This window comes from Prionailurus bengalensis, chromosome A1 (genome assembly GCF_016509475.1).
Source record: "Prionailurus bengalensis isolate Pbe53 chromosome A1, Fcat_Pben_1.1_paternal_pri, whole genome shotgun sequence".
NCBI classification, from domain to species: domain Eukaryota; kingdom Metazoa; phylum Chordata; class Mammalia; order Carnivora; family Felidae; genus Prionailurus; species Prionailurus bengalensis.
Window position 1 is genome coordinate 132806439 of NC_057343.1, and position 17573 is coordinate 132824011.

The 17573-nt window shown below is 36.7% G+C and overlaps 1 protein-coding gene across 1 annotated transcript in view; it reads left to right on the forward strand.

Moving 5' to 3' along the window:
- Positions 1-17573, forward strand: part of CWC27 (CWC27 spliceosome associated cyclophilin) — a 197962-nt gene that overhangs the window by 141208 nt on the left and 39181 nt on the right. Inside the window, exon 12 of the mRNA XM_043591183.1 lies at positions 17381-17490. Coding sequence (XP_043447118.1) covers positions 17381-17490 — 110 coding nt within the window. The remainder of the gene's footprint in view (positions 1-17380; positions 17491-17573) is intronic.

The following is a 17573-nucleotide window of genomic DNA, read 5'->3' on the forward strand; positions in this document are numbered from 1 at the left end:
GTAGACTCATCAGTTATTTAGACCATTGGTCTCCAAAAATGTTTTATTGCACTGACCCCATAAAGTTTTTTCTTTATTTTATTTTATTTTTAAGAGTTTTATTTAGATAGAGTTCACATACTGTACAATTCACCCATTTAAAGTATGTGATTCAATGACTTTTGCTACATTCATTAGGTATCTTCAACTCTAAGCACAGTCAATTTTAGAACATTTTCATTATCTCAGAAGGAGACACTGTACCCTTTACTGTTTCCTGCTATAGACTCTGCCTTCCCTCCCCCAGTCCTGGGTAACCACTAATCTCCTTTATGCCTCTATAGATTTCTATGTTATAGACATTTCATATGAATGTGATTGGCTTCTTTCACTTAGCATATTTTCAGTGTTCTTCTGTGTTGTAGGATGTATCAAATACTTCATTCCCCATTATGGATAAATGATATTCCCTTTTATAGCTATACCACATGTTGTTTATCTCTTTGTCAACTGATGGACATTTGGGTTATAAAATAAATTTTAAGTGTATTTATGACTAATTTGTAGAGATTACTGAACATTATACTTACTATATATAACATACACAAAAAATAATAGTTTAATACAAATAGCATTCTTGGGGTGCCTGTTGGTAGAGCCTCTTGATCTCAGGGTCATGAGTTCAAGCCCCATGCTGGGCGTAAAGCTTACTTTAAAAATAAATAGATAAAGAAATAAATGTATTACCATTAGATAGACAGATAGATAGATAGATAGATAGATAAAATAGCATTCTAACATTTTCTTGTCACCTCTCGAGTGGGTCATTTTGTACACTAGAAATCTCTCACTTTTACAAATTTTGAAGCTACTGGTTCAGGTGAGTAAGTTCGTTGAATGAATGCATTCCAGACAGAGGATACAGTGCATGCAAATGCATGGAGATAAAAGAAAGCATGGCACCTTTTCTTATCTTGAAAGTTTTAAGTGTGGAACAGAGAGTGGGAAGGATATGGAATTTTTCATGCAGCCATTTTTACCCTCTCCCTTTACTATAACCATTTAGGCTTACCGACAAAACATCTATTTACTCTTGGAACACCTAAGAAAGAATAAAAGTTTTATTATATTATGCAAGTCTATATTTTTATTGTTATTATTTGGCAGTGTATATTAGACACTGTATTACTATATTTTCCCTCTAGAATCAACCTTACACTTTGGTCTCCTTTCAGATAAAGCCAACCAAGAATTAGCATCAGTTTCCTTTTCACCACTTTTTTCTGTGTTTTTGTTTGTTTGTTTGTTTGTTTTAATATCTTAGTTGCAGTATTACTGTGACGTGAGGAGACTGGCTTGAGTCAGTGATAAAAAAACAACATCAAAAATAAATCCTCTGTACTCTCCCTTCCTTAAAACCCACAGAGAAGTCCCTTACACTTTATTCCACACCATGATAAGTTGCCATATGAGGCATATATAGAAGAATAATTATGTTTTTTCTTACTGATTTGATTGTAGTTGAAGAGAAAATGGTTGCACTATTTACTCTACCACAGCCAAGGACTTTGCTGGTCTGTGGTATCTTGTGAAGATGCTAGGCAGACTACTGGGATAGAATCCAGTCAACTCAGTTTCTCAGAAATATTTCTCAAGGTTGGCTTGCTTATTTTTCTATTATTCATACTTTTACTGTTTTGGATAGTTTAACAGTGTATCATACTAATTAATTCACTACCTTAAATGCCTTTAAGGAAATAGTAATTAACACTGAATTTACCATCTAAGAAAATAAAGACAAAGCATTTGTGAAGCCAACTCAAGCCTTCACTCCAGTGAGTGACGAAGCTGAGAATAGAATGTGAAGTTGCTAACTCAAAATATTGAACCCAGTCCATTCAATGTGTTGGCTTTGTTTTGTGACTAAGCCAAAGGTTTTTTTAAAAAATTAATCAGTGAGAATGTGTCTCTAATTATGTTCTAATCCAAAATAAGAGGGTGAGAAATTTTTCACTTCACCAAGAAAAAAAATATAAGATTGCTTTAGTGTAACGATTTTAGCTTATGAAATTAATAAGACAAATAAGCCAAATAATCCTTCTTTATTAAAAGATTAATTAATGCCATTTCAAAGCTCAGGCACTTTAAAAAATAATTTTTTTTTCTTTTCCCTAGCACATGTGTTTTTGTAATATAGAGTTCAGAGACTAACTTTAGTTAATATATCATCTTAATGTATTTCTATTGTTTCCTGATCATGTTTTGGCTGCCAGTACCACATAAGAAATTTTTAGGCATGCCTGGGTGGCTCAGTTAGTTAAGTGTCTGACTCTTGACTTCAGCTTAGGTCATGATCTCACAGTCGTGAGATCTGTGTAGGGCTCTGTGCTGGGCGTGGAGCCTGCTTAAAATTCTCTCCCTCTCTTTCTGCCCCTCTCCTCCCCACCCCACTCGTGCGCTCTTTCTCTCTCTCTCAATGAATAAATAAATAAATAAATAAATAAATAAATAAATAAATATTACTTAGAAAAAGCAATGTTGGGAGACATTAAGGCTAAGGTGGCACTTGATGACTGCAGCTTTTCAAGGTTCGGGACAAGGAAGGCCAGTTATTCAGACTACCCTGCTTTGTCCCTACTTTCTCCCCACTCTCTCTTTCAATTACTTTCTCTAGAAATCCACTTCACTCTCAAAAATCGTCTTCCTTTTTAAAAAATATCTCAATTAACTCATTTAAATAATCTCTTTCAAGACTCTGAAAATTTACGGACACTGTTCAAATTCTCTAGACATAAAATGGTGAAAACAAAAAAGTTCCTGCCCTCTAGGAACTCACATTCTTGAGTCTGCTTTTGGTACTCATGTCAGCCGGAGCTCACAGGTATTCATTCATCATATACTTTTCCAAACTTCAGCTTTTTTTCAGAAGGTTAGGACTTTCCAGGGGCAGTTCCTTCCCTGTTGTATTTAAATGAGTTATTCTGCATAAAGCACTTAGAATACTCACTGGCACATGGAAAGCCCTATTTGTACAAGTGTTCCATGTTTCATCCTACCAGTATGCCAGCAGATGGTGCTTCTTCTTTTTTAAGATTTTATTTTTTTTAAGTAATCGCTACACCCAACGTGGGGCTCAGACTCACAACCCCAAGGTCAAGAGTCGCATGCTCCACCAACTGAGCCAGACAGACACCCCAGATAGTGCTTATTCTTCAGCAAATTCAAAATTATAGGTAAGCCTCATGATAAGAATGTTACATTTGAACATCTAAATTTATGGAAATATAACTCAATTGTTTTGATAATTTGCTTCACAAAAGGATTTTCCACATTTCTTCCAACTGTAAATATTACTGGTGCTTTGAAAATATGATTTAATATACAGAAATATTTGTTATTCAAACAAATATGTTAATGAGGAGCCTGGGTGGCTCAGTTGGTTAAGCATCCGACTTCAGCTCGGTCATGATCTCACAGTTCGTGGGTTTGAGCCCCGTGTCGGGCTGTGTGCTGAAAGCTCAGAGCCTGGAGCCTGCTTCGGATTCTGTGTCTCCCTCTCTCTTTCTGCCCCTCCCCTGCTCACACTCTGTCTTTCTGTCTGTCTCTCTCTCTCTCTTAAAATAAATAAACGTTAAAAAACAAAAACAAGGGGCGCCTGGGTGGCGCAGTCGGTTAAGCGTCCGACTTCAGCCAGGTCATGATCTCGCGGTCCGTGAGTTTGAGCCCCGCGTAGGGCTCTGGGCTGATGGCTCGGAGCCTGGAGCCTGTTTCCAATTCTGTGTCTCCCTCTCGCTCTGCCCCTCCCCCGTTCATGCTCTGTCTCTCTCTGTCCCAAAAGTGAAATAAACGTTGAAAAAACAAAAACAAAAACAAATAGGCTAATAAAGTGAAAACTATTATATCTACTCCTTGCTTCTTCAAATGAGATTTAATCTTTTGAAGGGAGCCATAGCTATAAAGTAGCTTACAGACATAAAATATGGTGCCCTATTTTCAGTGCCAAATAATAATACCTCATATTTGTAGAACATGACCAGTTTACCAAGTCTTGTCACATGCCTCATTACATTTAGTTCTGTAACAGTCCTTAGAAGTAGATTGAACAAGTATTATAGTTCTCATTTTGCAAATGAAGAAGCCTAAGCATTAAAAACATTTAATACTCATCCTAAATGAAACAATTTGAGGAGTCAGAACTTCTGTCCAATATTCTTTCCACTCTACAACTGCAATTCATTGTTTCCTTAAAAAATAAAATAAAATAAGTCACAAGCAAAATGACCTGTTAGCTGGAAGCCAGAATCAACTGGCTCAGCTGAGGGCTGGCCTACAGTTCACAGCATTACCAGTAAGACTGAGAAAGGTGACCCCCCCATCCAACTCACACTCCAGCTTCAAGTTCCAGAAAGCATATCTGAACACAGGTCTACTTCAGATGAAGTATAACGTGATGACCTTTGTCCTTCCTTCACCTCATCTCAAAATTTAGCTTGTTAGAGATAACATTTAAGATGAGGATTGAGGTAGAGGGGTGAAATCTGAGCCAGAATTAGTGTACCAATAGTAGAGAATATGGTGTAGGCAGGTTCAAAAAGGCTGAGACAGGGGCACTTAGAATACTGACTGGCACATTTTCGGAAAACCTTATTTGTACAAGTGTTCTACAGATAGGTGAACACTCTACAGATAGGCAGAACATTTACCATCCTACCAGTATGCCAGCAGGTAGTGCTTCTTCTTTTTCTTTTTTTTTTTAAGATTTTATTTTTTTTTTTAAGTAGTCTCTACACCCAACATGGAGCTCAAACTCACAACCCTGAGATCAAGAGTCATGTGATCCACCAACTGAGCCAGACAGGTATCCTAGATAGTGCTTATTCTTTAGCAAATTCAGAATTACAGGTAAAAAGTACAGCCAGAAACAACTGGGCATGGTGCTTTTAAGTAATTGCACACTTTTCACATTTAAATTAGAATATTTTGATAGATATAGAAAAGTAATTTTATCAGGGTATTTTTCAGAGTTCCTTCCTAAACTAATTAGGGGAAAATCCCAACGAGATTTTGGGAGTCAGTTTCTCTCTGTCTCTCTCTTACTTACTTGCCTTTGTCCTCTTGTTCACTGAACTACTGAGGCGGGCATTGTTTTCATTAACAGAAGTGTAGGCATGAGGAAACTTGGAACTCTATCCTCTGTTTTATCAACTAACTCAAACTAGTATCATAATAAGAAAATATTCTTTAATTTTTTTTTTTTTTTTTTAAGAAATGAGTTCAAACAACATGCCAATCCAGGGTGCTCAACCCACTTCATTTAGTTTTACAAAAGGCTCATAAATACTTGTAAATGATTTCCTTTCAGTATAGACCTGCAAGATATGTATTATGGCTGCTCTGTTGCTTACCAAAAAAAAGTAAGTGCATGATCAGATTTTTATCTTATTTTCCTTATTCTCATCTTATTCCCCCGTTCTTCACTTTCAGAGAACATTTTTCCTCATCCTCTTGTGCATCCTGCACTACGTTGCCTTCCTGCTTTGGTAGTGATGTCTCTTTTACCTGCTGTGGCTAAATCTTATTTCTCCTACAAGGCCCAGTTATGCTGCCACTTCCTCCTCTCAACTTTCCCTCTGTCATCCCTGCATGAATTGCATAAGTACTTTATCAGGACCTCTCTTATGTCATTTGTACCACCACACGGTTAAAGATATATCTTATCCCTTTTCCAGCCTATGAGCTCCTTAATGTCAGGAACCGTCTATGATTCACTCACTCCCATAGGCACTAGTGCTCCCCTCCTTTCCCATAACTGCTCGCCGTGTAATAGAATAAAAACAGCAATGTGCTTTGAAGTCTGACAGCTCTGATTTCAAATCCTTGGTCTATCATTTATTAGCCATATAACCTTGGGCAAGATACTTAACCTCTCTGAACCTCTGTTTCCTCAAGCATAAAATAGAGATGATAATACCTCTTCTGTTGTTCCAGAATTAAGTGAGAAAGCAGGCTCAGATTTTTTAGCCTTATATCTCAGACATGCTAGGGCCTCAAAAGTGGTAGGAGTGCTAGTAGCAGTGGTCCTAACTTGTATTTTAGAGGTCATTTTATTGCTTCAGTTTCCTTAGTCACATAGGGGATAAAAAAAATCCCATGCCGAACCACACATGCAAGTATTTAAGGATTATTTTGAACTGGTCTGTAAACTCTTGTAACTACTCGGGGGGGAAAAGTACCTCATGAATTTACTACAAAACAATAGAACCCCCCTTTAAGTGCTATTAGAAATGTAGATATTCTGCAGTGTTTAATTTGCTAGGGGTAATCACAGCCTTGGGCAATTGTAGATAGCAGTGCTTTCTTTAGTATCCTCCCTGACTGGTTTCATGAAATCTTTTTATCTTGAAGAATTTTGTATTTTTTTTTCTTCTTGCTACAACAAAGAGTATAAAATTTGTAGTTTCCATATCCAGAATGACAGTGCAACGTAGGGATATTATCAAAATGGCCATCAAAATGCAAGAATTGTGGGTCACACCATCTGGAGATGTACAAAGTGTGCTCTGTTGAGAGACCTGGGGACAAAAATCAATCAATCTTTGTGCTAGTACTGGGGTCCAGCTGAGGAAGAATGAGGTAAATTTTAACAGAAACAACAGACTGGAGCTGACGGGTGGAAAGCTGGAACCCCCAGAAGAAAAGCCTTTCGTGTCCCTCAATAATTCTCAGGAATCATTTTATAATTGTTTTTTGTGATCATTATTAAGAAAAATGGAGAAACATCAGATAAAAAGCTTATCAGATAGAGTCTGTGTAATAAAAAAAGAAGTATTAGTAGAAGATAAGACAATTAAGCTCACAATTTCATGTTTTAGTGTTCAGAACCTGTCTTTACTGGTAAGAGCTCTCTTCACCTCTTAATTTGTTAGATAAGTTCATTTAATTCATTTGAATTGATTTTTAGTTTAATATTTTGTGGTAACTAATTTATGTGTTATTATGTAAGTTATTACCAACATGACTGCTATTTGAATTATAAACTCAACAAAGCTAGGCCACCTGGATGGATGAGTCGGTTAAGCGTCCAACTTCTGCTCAGGTCATGATGTCTCCGTTCATAAGTTTGAGCCCCACATTGTGCTCTGTGCTGACAGTTCAGAGCCTGGACCCTGACTGCTTTGGATTGTCTCCCTCTCTCTGCCCCTCCCCCATTCATGCTGTGTCTCTCTGTGTCTCAAAAATAAATAAACATTAAAAAAAATTTTTAAAAAACTCAACAAAGCAATACACTTAGGGAAATAAAAGGTAAAATTTTGTATTTGGATAGCACTGGGGCATTAAAACAAGTTTTCAAAATTTTCTAATATCTTCAGTACCTGGGTGGCCCAGTTGGTTACGTGACCAACTCTTGATTTCAGTTCAGGTCATGATTTCATGGTCTCATGATCTCTCAGCCCATGTGGGGCTCAGTGCAGAGCGTCAAGCCAGCTTGATAGTCTCCCTCTCTTCCTCTCTGCCCCTTTCCCACTCACACTCTCTCTTTCTCTCTCAAAATAAATAAATAAACTTTTAAAAACTTAATTTAATTTTAAAGATTCGAATTTCTTGGGGCACTGGGTGGCTCAGTCAGTTAAGCTTCCGACTTCGGCTCAGGGTCATGATCTCACAGATCATGGGTTCAAGCCCCACACTGGGGTCTGTGCTGACAGCTCAGAGCCTGGAGCCTGCTTTGGATTCTGTGTCTCCCTCTCTCTCTCTGCCCTTCCCCAGCTCGTGCTCTGTCTCTCTCTCTCAAAAACAAACGTAAAAAAAAAATTCTAATATCTTTTTTTTTTAATTTTTTTAAAGTTTATTTCTTTTTGAGAGATGGAGAGAGATAGAGTGTGAGCAAGAGAGGGGCAGAGAGAAAGGGAGACACAGAACTCAAAGCAGGCTCCAGGCTCTGAGCTGTCAGCAGAGCCTGATGCGGGGCTCGGACTCAGGAACTGTGAGATCATGACCTGAGCCAAAGTTGGAGGCTCAACCAACTGAGCCACCCAGGTGCCCCTAAAGATTCTAATATCTTAAGGTAAAATAACAAAAATTAAAATTAAGAAGACTCCTAATTAGAGGGGTGCCTGAGTGGCTTAGTCAGTTGAGCATCTGACTCTTGATTTCAGCTCTGGTCATGAGTCCCAAGGTTGTGGGATCAAGCCCCATGTTGGGGTCTGTGCTGAGCATGGAGCCTGGTTGGGATTCTCCCTCTCCTCCTCTCCCCTGCTCACACTCTCTGTCTCTAAAAAACTAAACCAAAACCAAAAGACTCCTAATTAGAGAATTAAATCTATATTGGAGATTCATGCCATTTTATAAATGGTCACACTGTAGTATAAAGGTATATAATTTCAAAGTGACTATTAGCTTATAATGAAATACATCTGTGGTGATTACACATTCCAAAAAGAAAGTACACATAGTAGTATAGAGAGAGAGGAAACAACATTGAGTGATCAGAAAATCTGGTTTCTGATATTCCAAGCTTAACACAATCATTTGACCTCTCTGAACCTCAGTTTTTTCATCTGTAAAGGAGCTGGTTATTGCTGCCTAAAAACTTCATAGTACTAGGGGCGCCTGGGTGGCTCGGTCAGTTAAGCGTCTGACTTCGGCCCAGGTCATGATCTCGCGGTCCGTGAGTTCAAGCCCCGCGTCGGGCTCTGTGCTGACAGCTCAGAGCCTGGAGCCTGTTTCAGATTCTGTGTCTCCCTCTCTCTTTGCCCCTCCCCTGTTCATGCTCTGTCTCTCTCTGTCTCAAAAATAAATAAACGTTAAAAAAAAAAAAATTAAAAAAAAAAAAAAAACTTCATAGTACTAATATTTTGTGTTGTGATACTGGACATATTCCTTTTGTACTGAATTTAAAAATTAAGATTTAGTAGGGGTGCTTGGGTCACTCATTTGGTTAAGCATCTGAGACTCGATTTCGGTCAGGTCATGATCTCACAGTTGTGAGACTGAGCCCCAAGTCATGCTCTGTGCTGGGAGTGGAGTCTGCTCAAGATTTCTCTCTCTCTCCGCTCCTTCCCTGCTTGCACTCTCACTCTCTTTCAAAAAAAATCAAGATTAAGTAGCCAGTAGACTGTAAGTATACAGAACCACTAGATATGAACTTCCATTTATTCATAGGCTACCCGTGTTAGAAATGTTTAGTGGAGTGGGGGTGCCTGGGTGGCTCAGTTGAGCCTGACTCTTGCTTTCAGCTCAGGTCATGATCTCACCATTTGTGAGATTGAGCCCCACATCAAACTGCACTGACAGCAGGGAGCCTATGTGGGATTCTCTCTCTCCCTTTCTCTCTGCTCCTCCCCCATACATGCTTGTCCTCTCTCTCAAAACAAATAAATAAACATTAAAAAAAGAAATGTTTAATGGAAAATGCAGGCTGAAAATCAGCATTTTTGTATTTATATTCCAGAATGGAATACAGTTTGAAAATCTGGATTAATTTAATTGGATTATAACTTGTTACCTTCACATTTCTCGAATCAGCTAGTAGAAAAACACAACTACTAGAAAAAATTGTGTATTACTTTATTTTGAGGATTATTTTAAGCCTAAAATAACATGAAGCATTGAAATTAGGATGAACAACAGGGAAAGAAAAATAAAAACTTCGTCTAAATGGAGACTGAATTCCATTTAATCACTGTTCAGTGTTGAAGCATATGTCAGTGTTCGGTGTTCAAGGATACTTCAGGTGATGTCCCTGAATTATTCAACCACTTTGACTTATCTTTTTGAAACTATAGGCTTATTTTGACCACCAGATGGAGCCAGTATTGTTCAATTTGTAACACAAAAAATATGCTGAAAATAAAAAGTAGTTAAATAAAATGAATAAATCATAGATTTTTTATTTTAGCTCACAGTACAGAAAGACACTAGACTTTTAGCTAGTCTTCCCCTAAATTCTGTCTAATCTTTGTAAATGTGCACCCTCCCTCTATTAAATAATTTCTTAATTCTGAATAATTTTCATTTGGGTAGTTTCATTGGAAGAGAGACCACTTTTCTTCTTATTCACTTTTCAAAGACATCATCTAAGTAACCTTTAATTATCTTTAAAACATAATTAGTACAAATCTAACCTCTTGTCATTCAATAAGTACTATGGATTATAATTATGAAAAGTGATAATAAAAAATATACTATATGTAGGCCCTCACCTTAATGTCACAGAATACCCCCATTATTGTCCTTTTCATAATGGATTTTCCTAATAAAACAAACCAAAAAATAGGCATTCTGGCTGGGGGCAGGATATACAGTTCATCCCCAGGAGCTCCTCAAGCAGATGGTAAAGCTTCAGTGAATGGGTACAACTCTTAACACAGAAAGCTCAGTGTTCAGGGACCTTAGTCAGAGGTAACTACCTTAAAGTTGACTTGTACTCCTCTTATGTCTATTTAATACATGTGAGAAATTATTTATCTGTAACTCAACTTAGTTCAACAACTATCTATTGAAAAAGTATTTGTATGCTAGGGGTCCTAACACACTACAAACCCCTCAGGGAGCCATTCCGTCATGCAAGAGCAATAAGGCAACTAGGGACACTGGGAACTTAAGACCTAAAGAGGATCAAATTGTTCATTTGTCCATTCAGCTACTATTTATTGAGTCCACGCTTTATGCAAGACATATGCTAGACTCCAAAAAGGGGACAATTCCTGCCATGTGTGTTTGTAGCCAAGGGGCAATACAGAAAAAGAAGCGGTTATGATATAGTGTTTAAATTGTTCGAAGGCTGAAATGAGGGGAAAATATGATTAATTAAGGATTATCAAGAAAAAGCCATAAAGGATTCTTCTTAGGTGGAAATTATTTACATAAACCCACTGTTTGGCAGACTGTACTTCCCATTTATTATGGTCTGAGAGGAATTTAGAACCTTTTTTTGGCAGGATTTTATTTCATCGGACACATCCAACTGGTGACCTGATGCCTTTTTGTGTCAAATTGGAGTATTTTCTGTGTTTTCTTGTACGTCAAACATGAAGAAGAAATAACCAAGCTGGTTAAGAACTTGTCATTTAGAGCCAGACTACATGGGTTTATATTCTCATGTTTATAGTCCCTTACATAAGTTATTTAACCTCTTACTACCTTAGTTTCCTTATCAGCAAAATAAGGCTAACAGTATGCCTCCTTCATTGGGTCAGTTATTAGGATTAACCAAGTAATTCAGGTACTGGTATCTGGCACATAGCGAGTACTTAAAATGTTAGCTATATTCAAGTCGGTTACATTTCCTAGAATTAATTTAAGAATGGGTGTATATAAAATTTGATTAAAAACCATATTTTTTAGCTTCCAGGAACTATGATGAGATACAACTAGGTATCACCAGCATTGATATATTCTATATCCATTAAAGTCCACCCCTTTTTGTTTCCAAATGCTGTTTACTATTAGCAGTAATATATTACCTTTATTTGTATAAAAGTTTTCATTTATTATGGGAATTTTTCAAAAATTTCCTTGAAGTACTAGATCCAGATATATTTCAAATAATTTATAAGCAGCCTTACTAACAGTTTCTGACACTGTTTCTGATCATTTGATAAGCTTTTTTTAAAATGAATGAATGTACAGTTACTTGGAGCTGTTAGCTCCTTGAGCTCTAGTCCTGAGACAAGGGACGGAATGAGCTCTTTATCTATCTATAAAATGAGATTTATAGATGCATACCACTGGTTCTTCAGCTAAGTAACCGCAGTTGACTGACTAGTCACCATTCCTTTATGTTCAGAACAAAAAGGTTTCACAAAAGAGATTCAAGTGGAGCAAGGATTAAGTTTCTGACTAGCCCTTAGGGGAAGGCTTAGAGGCATTCTTTATAACATGCAGGAACTGAAGTACAGTACTTAACTTAGATCGTCACCTTCACTAAGAGTCAGAACACAAGTTTTAGCCCAGGCTCTGCTGCTGATCTCCCTGGGAGACTGGCTGCGTAACTTCACTTACATTAACATTGGTTACCTCACTTATAAAGGGAGAAGTTAGATGAGAAGATCCTCAAAGCAACTTCCAGCTCTGGTGCTCTAGTAAACTGATGCTCCAGTACTAAACTGATGGTTACCGTGATGTTGGACACTCTCCTCACCAAAACGTTTCATGTATATTACCTAGTTTTATCTCAGAGACAGCAAAGATATTTTATTCTAACACTACAACATAGGTAAGCTTTAAGCCCTCTAAGGAATCAGCAATTTGATACTAAAAATCAGTAACTTGATTTCTTAACTATTTCACATATCTTATGTGAATTTTTTATGTTTTATCTTACGTTCATTTTACCTTTTCCATTACATTATAGAATGAAAAGCTTGTTATCATTTATGTTTTAAATATCTTTTATAGCATTTCTCAGAATGCCCACCATGTTAGAGACACTTAGTAAAATTTTGTTTTCCGGATTGAAGTTTTAATTGAACTCAGTAGGGCACAGCGTTGGCCTTTCGTATCATACCTGGGCTCAAATCCCAGCTTTACCATATTCTAATTCCTGTTTCCTCATATGGTTTATAGACACTTCATAATCAAAGCATCTTAGCATGGTGCCTAACTATAGCCTTTAGTAAATGTTCTTTTTCCCCACTATTCTTTATTCCTATTTTTCAGCATGTTTTGTAGAAATTTCAGTTAATGACAAATAGTCATCACACTATGTCATTATTATTTATGATTTATCATCCACTGTATATTGAGATTTATAAGAAAAGTAAAAGAACAGTCTGTACTTAGAGAAACTAAATTTTTCAAACTCCTCATGTATTTTATTAGCCAGTTTTATGTCACTAAAATCATCCAGTCACTTATTCAATTTTTGTTTATTCAGGGGGATTCAAGCACATGTGAAATGAATGTGCTACTTCCTGTTCTGGCAACATGGACTGAGCCCAGAACTTCCTTCTTCTTCAAATATATAGACACACTGGATAAAATATGATCAAGCCCAATTTAAATACTTAGCTAAGCTTGAAAGAGAGAGAGAGAAGATAAGAAAAAAAGAAAAGCCCTGGGTACTAGAAACAAAGGGGAGGTGTAACCAGAGCATTAAGTGGGCAAGCTGATACTGTAGTTGCTCAGGGGCATATTGGAACCAGATGTAGGCTCTACTAGCTAGAAAGTGGGGTTTTTATCTAAGACATGGACAGCAATGTGGCCTTGGGTCAAGAGAAATGGGAACTAGAAAAACTGTCCACCTGGTCAGGAAGGCCACAATGAAGCTTATCATTTTTCAGAGCTACCTGTGGGAGGAGTCTCACAAAAAATCAAAACTCTAAACCTCTACCAGGCATGGCTACAAAGTTTGAGTACACACTAGCTATATGGTACAGGAATCCTAAGCCAAGAAATTAATTTAAAAAAGAATGACTTCAGACCAATGGAACCCCTAAATTGCCTGGTAGAAACAAATGTGAAAGTTCTCTGTAGAAATTCTTACACAATCCTGCGGTGCCTAGCTTTCCTATGGAGCATGATGGAGATGAAGCTCTAGCTCAAGATAAACTCACAATCAAAAATTAGAAAACACAGAGAAATGATAAGCCTAAGAAGAGAGAAAGAAGACATAACAGAAAGATACCCAAGAAGAATCTGAAAGATACAATATAACAAATGTATTTTAAATAATTAAAAGAGATTTTTAAATCATGAAATATCATAATAAAAGACTAAGGCTATCACTGGGGCTCTTGGGTTACTTAGTCGGTTATGTGTCTGACTCTGGATTTCGGCTCAGGTCATGATCTCATGGTTCATGAAATCGAGCCCCACGTTGGGCTCCATGCTGACAGCACAAAACCTGCTTGGGATTCTCTCTCTCCTTCTCTCTCTCTGCCCCTCCCCTGCTCACGTGCTCACTCTCTCTCTCTCTCTCTCAAAATACATAAATAAACTTAAAAAAAGAAAATACTAAGGCTATCAAAAGAGCAGGTGAATTTGAAGAACAAAATAGAATATCTAAAAAATACATATATAATTATTAAAATCAATGGCTCAGTTTATGTCTTAAAACTAAAAACTTAAAACAGTTTATGTCTTAGATACAACTAAACAAAGAATTAGTGAACTGAAATATAAAACTAAGGAAATTATTCAGAGTATACCACTGGCAAATCAAAATGAAAAATTAACGTTCTGTGATTATTCATAGTTGATCATATTATAAAGAGAAGTACTTTATAGTAATGTGATATAGTCAGGAAATATAAGAGTTGACCACATTTTTCACACAGTTGGGTTTGTGCAGCAAATGTTACTGTGTTAGAAAATCTCTTATCAGTTGCATTTCTATATACCAATAATGAAGCAACAGAAAGAGATATCAAGGAATAGATCCCATTTAAAATTGTACCAAGAATCGTAAAATACCTAGGAATATACCTAACCAAATAGGTAGAAAATCTGTACACTGAAAACTAGAGAAAGCTTATGAAAGAAATTAAAGAAGACACAAATGAATGCAAGAACATTTCATGCTCAGGGAAGAGAAGAACAAATATTGTTAAAATGTTGATACTACCCAAAGCAATCTATACATCCAATGCAATCCCAATAAAAATAGTACCAGCATTCTTCACAGAGCTAGAACAAATGATCCTAAAATTTGTATGGAACCACAAAAGACCCTGAATAGCCAAAGTAATATTGAAAATGAAAACCAAACCTGGAGGCATCACAATCCTGGACTTCACACTCTATTACAAAGCTGTAATCATCAAGACAGTATGGTATTGGCACAAAAAGAGACACATAGACCAATGGAAATAGAATAGAGAAACCAGAAATGGACCTACAAATGTATGGCCAACTGATCTTTGACAAAGCAGGAAAAAGTATCCAATGGAAAAAAGACAGTCTCTTTATCAAATGGATAGGAAAACTGGACAGTGACATGCAGAAAAATGAAACTGGACCACTTTCTTATACCATACACAAAAATAAATTCAAAATAGATAAAGACCTAAATGTAACACAGAAACCATCAAAATCCTAGAAAACAGGCAACAACTTCTTTGATCTTGCCCATAGCATCTTCTTACATGTCTTCGAAGACAAGGGAAATAAAAGCAAAAATGAACTATTGGGACTTCATCAAGGTAAAAAGCTTCTGCACAGCCAAGGAAACAATCAACAAAACTAAAAGGCAACCAACAGAATGGGAGAAGATGTTTGCAAATGACATATCAGATAAAGGGTTAGTATCAAAAATCTACAAAGAACTTAACGAACTCAACACCTGGAAAACAAATTATCCAGTGAAGAAATGGGCAGAAGATATGAGTAGACACTTTTCCAAAGACATCCAGATAACCAACAGACACATGAAAAGATGCTCAATAGTGTAATCATAAGGGAAATACAAATCAAAACCACTTTGAGATACCACCTCATACCAGTCAGAGTGGGTAAAATTAACAACTCAGGAAACAACCGATGTTGGTGAGGTTGTGGAGAAAGGGGAACCCTCTTGCACTGTTGGTGGAAATGCAAACTGGTGGAGCCACTCTGGAAAACAGTGTGGAAGTTCCTCAAAAAATTAAAAATAGAATTACTCTACAACCCAGCAATAGCACTACTAGTAATTTATCCAAAGGACACAAGAGTACTGATTCATAGGGGCACATGTACCCCAATGTTTATAGCAGTGGTATGAATAATAGCCAAATTATGGAAAAAATCCAAATGTCCATCAACGGATGAATGGATAAAGAAGATGTGTATACACACACACACACACACACACACACACACACACACACAATGGAATACCACTCGGTGGTAAAGAAAGAATGAAATCTTGCTGTTTGCAACAACATGGATGGAACTGGAGTGTATTATCCTGAGTGAAATAAGTCAGTCAGAAAAAAACAGTTATCCTGTTATCACTCATATGTGGAATTTGAGAAACTTAACAGAATACCATAGGAGAAGGGAAGGAAAAATAAGTTACAGAGAGGGAAGCAAACCATAAGAGACTCTTAAATTTGTTCTCTGTAAAACAAACTGAGAGCTGATGGGGGTGGAGGGTTGGGGAGGGACAGGGAAAATGGGTGATGAGCACTGAGCAAGGCACTTGTTGGGATGAGCACTGGGTGTTGTATATAAGTGATGAACCATGGGTATCTATTCCTGAAGCCAAGACTATACTGTATATACACTCTAAGTTCGCTAACTTGACAATAAATTATTTTAAAAAAATGGGGAGCCTGGGTGGCTCGGTCAGTTGGGCGTCTGACTTCGGCTCAGGTCATGATCTTGCTTGATTTGTGAATTCAAGTCTCGCATCAGGCTCTGTGCTGACAGCTCGGAGCCTGGAGCCTCCTTCAGATTCTGTGTCTCCTCTCTCTGCCCCTCCCATGCTCATGCTCTGTCTCTCTGTCTCTCAATAATAAATAAATGTTAAAAAATAAAAAATAAAAATAAATAAGTAAAATAAAATAAATTATTTTTTAAAAAGATGTGAAATAAAAGTATGTTGATATAGTCAAAAAAAAAAGAAAAAATCTCTTGAACAAAATAGCTAATTGTTAATACACTGCATGTTAATAACATTCTTAAAACTCTATAACAAAAAAGCAAGCAGCAAACCAAGATTTGAGTAGAAAGATTACTTGCATTCTTGATTACATCAGCTCCTCTTGGTTTACTAGCCAAAAATAATAAGAGATAGGTTGTTGAGTGTTTGTTTTAAGTCACAAATTTTCATTAATTTGTGTGCATGTAAGTTAATGTAAAAAAAAATTTTTTTTTTTAGGCAAAACTCTGTTCTGTAAACCCAGATGTTAACTAATCTTCATAGGGAATTATTGCAGGATCAAATCTATAAATTGGTTTTCTAATTTCTAACTTAGTAACAATTATTTTTATCTGCTTCTGATTACTGTCCTATTTGCTAGATATATTAATTTTTTATGATGACATCAAATTGAACTTGTGTATTTGTTGTTGTTATTGTTGTTTTAACTGGGGAACAAAAGTGGTAGGTAATTGGAAAATCAACCAATACTGGAAGATTATATAAGGCAGGAGAATAATGTAAAATGGCATTGCTGAATTTTAGGAAAATCTTAATTATTTTTAAAGTGAGATAGCTAATTTTATAGTCAAACAAGTGAAAACTACAATAGTACAATATATAATGAAGATGTTTATAAAATTGGTTGATAAATTAACACCAGTCACTTTCTAGTGTAGGTAATAGTTGTGGAGCTGGTGGCATTTATTGGTTTGATTTTTAAATGGGTGAGAACCAATCCCAGGTTTTGACCTCATCTTCTGTAATAAGCATAAATGTTAATATGAAACCACCCAGCGTTTTTACTATTTATTCTAAGAACATTCTATTATTCTTCAGAAGAAGAAACTGCTCCTGACGGTGCTGTTGCAGAATACAGAAGAGAAAAGCAAAAGTATGAAGCTCTGAGGAAGCAACAGGCAAAGAAGGGAACTTCCCGGGAAGACCAGGTAATGTCACAAACCAAAATCCATATGTAATTCATTGCCTTTTAATTGTCTTTAAGTGCTGCTAATGGAGCCTAATTTGATTG